The sequence below is a fragment of the Carcharhinus amblyrhynchos genome, chromosome 3, assembly GCF_965287045.1.
Source record: "Carcharhinus amblyrhynchos chromosome 3, sCarAmb.v2.hapA, whole genome shotgun sequence".
In the NCBI taxonomy this organism is placed as follows: Eukaryota; Metazoa; Chordata; class Chondrichthyes; order Carcharhiniformes; family Carcharhinidae; genus Carcharhinus; species Carcharhinus amblyrhynchos.
Window position 1 is genome coordinate 22,703,530 of NC_137326.1, and position 1,810 is coordinate 22,705,339.

General features: G+C 51.9%; 1 protein-coding gene across 1 annotated transcript in view; it reads right to left on the bottom strand.

Moving 5' to 3' along the window:
* The window catches only part of rab43 (RAB43, member RAS oncogene family), a 20,797-nt gene extending 20,407 nt beyond the window's left edge, over positions 1–390 (bottom strand). The window contains 1 exon segment of the mRNA XM_080182171.1: positions 5–390. Coding sequence (XP_080038297.1) covers positions 5–148 — 144 coding nt within the window. The 5' untranslated portion in view covers positions 149–390.
* Between the last annotated feature and the right edge of the window lie 1,420 nt (positions 391–1,810).

Here is a 1,810-nt window from a genome sequence, read left to right on the forward strand (position 1 = left end):
CCACCCCGATCGTGTTGCCCTGTTTCTCCACGAAGATGCCCGACTTGAAGCGCTGCACCACGCAGGTCTTCCCGACGCCGGCGTCTCCGATCAGGACGATCTTGAAGAGAAAGTCGTAAGGCTCGTCCGGCTCCACAGGCCCCGACATCCTTCCGCGGCTGGTTGGGGAGGGGGGTGGGGTTTATTTCTGCCGTCCCTCCGCCGGAGCGGCTGTTGGGTATGTGTGGCGGGGAGCGGGCGGCCCGCAGTGCCGTTGGCAGTCTCCGCTGTTTGGGCGCACAGCGCTCCGCATCCCGCGGCCCCAACTCCCGCAGCTTCCAGAGAGATCCACCGCCAGGACCCCGTGCAGGCTGGCCCGCCCGCTGCACTGCCTGCGCCCAGCCCCCGTGCCGCCGATAGGCCACTTTCACATAGCTGGCCCGCCCGCGCCTGCAAGACCCGGAGAGCCTGCCGACGCCCCAAACACACAGAGAGAGATATCCTCACAGGTCCAACTCAAAAGAGCAGCATTCTTCTCTGAACCCGGGCGGCACCGTGCTGGGCACTGCTGCCTCACAGCGCCAAGGACCCAGGTTCTTTTCTCGTGTCACTGTCTGTGTGGAGTTTGCATTTTCTCCCCGTATCTGCGTGGGTTTCCTCCGGGTGCTCCGGTTTTCTGATAGGTCTGATAGGTGTGCGGGTGAGGTGGATTGCTAAATTAAGTGGCCATGCTAAATTGACTTTAGTGTCACGGATTAGCAACGTAAATGCGTGGCATTAGAGGAATAGGGCCTGGCTGGGATGTGGTTGGCACCGATGCGATGGGTTGAATGGCCTCCTTCTCTACTGTAGGCATTATATTATTCAAAAGTTCTGGATTCAAGGGACTGTTGGATCTGCCATTTGATCACAGTGTTGAAATTGAGAATGGAGATTACATGTTTTACTTTGACAACTCGTTTAGTTCGATCTCAGCGAAGACAGTTTTCTTTGAGTTTATTCAGAACAACATGGAACCCGCGGGAAATGCAAACAGCTGGAAGGCTTTTCTACAAGCAAGGAAATTGCTTGCTATGAAACTGGAAGATATTCTGCAATCAATAAACAACGTGTAAGGCAGACTCATGAGACATTAAACAGAGGACCCTGCTGGATAGGGTGAAAGTGAAAGACCCCAGAGAACTATTTTGAAGAAGGGCAGGGGAGTTACCTCAATATTTATCCCTCAATCAACATTACAAAAAAACAGAGTATCTGGTCATTATCAAGGGTGGCACAGTGGTACTTCATAGGGCCAGTGGACCCAGATTTGATTATTGGCTTGGGTCACTGTCTGCGTGGAGTCTGCATGTTAGAACCATAGAAAATTACAGCTCAGAAACAGGCCTTTTGGCCTTTGTCTGTGCCAAACCATTTTTTTGCCTAGTCCCACTGACCTGCCCTTGAACCATATCCCTCCACACCCCTCTCACCCATGAACCCATCCAAGTTTTTCTTAAATGTTAAAAGTGACCCCACATTTACCACTTTATCCGGCAGCTCATTCCACACTCCCACCACTCTCTGCCTGAAGAAGCGCCCCCCCCCCCCAATATTCCGTTTAAACTTTTTTTCTTTCACCCTTAACCCATGCCCTCTGGTTTTTTTCTCCCCTAGCCTTAGTGGAAAAAGCCTGCTTGCATTCACTCTATCTATACCCATCAAAATCTTAAACACCTCTGTCAAATCTCCCCTCATTCTTCTACGCTCCAGGGAATAAAGTCCTAACCTATTCAATGTCTCTCTGTAACTCAGCTTCTCAAGTCCCGGCAACGTCCTTGTGAGCCTTCTC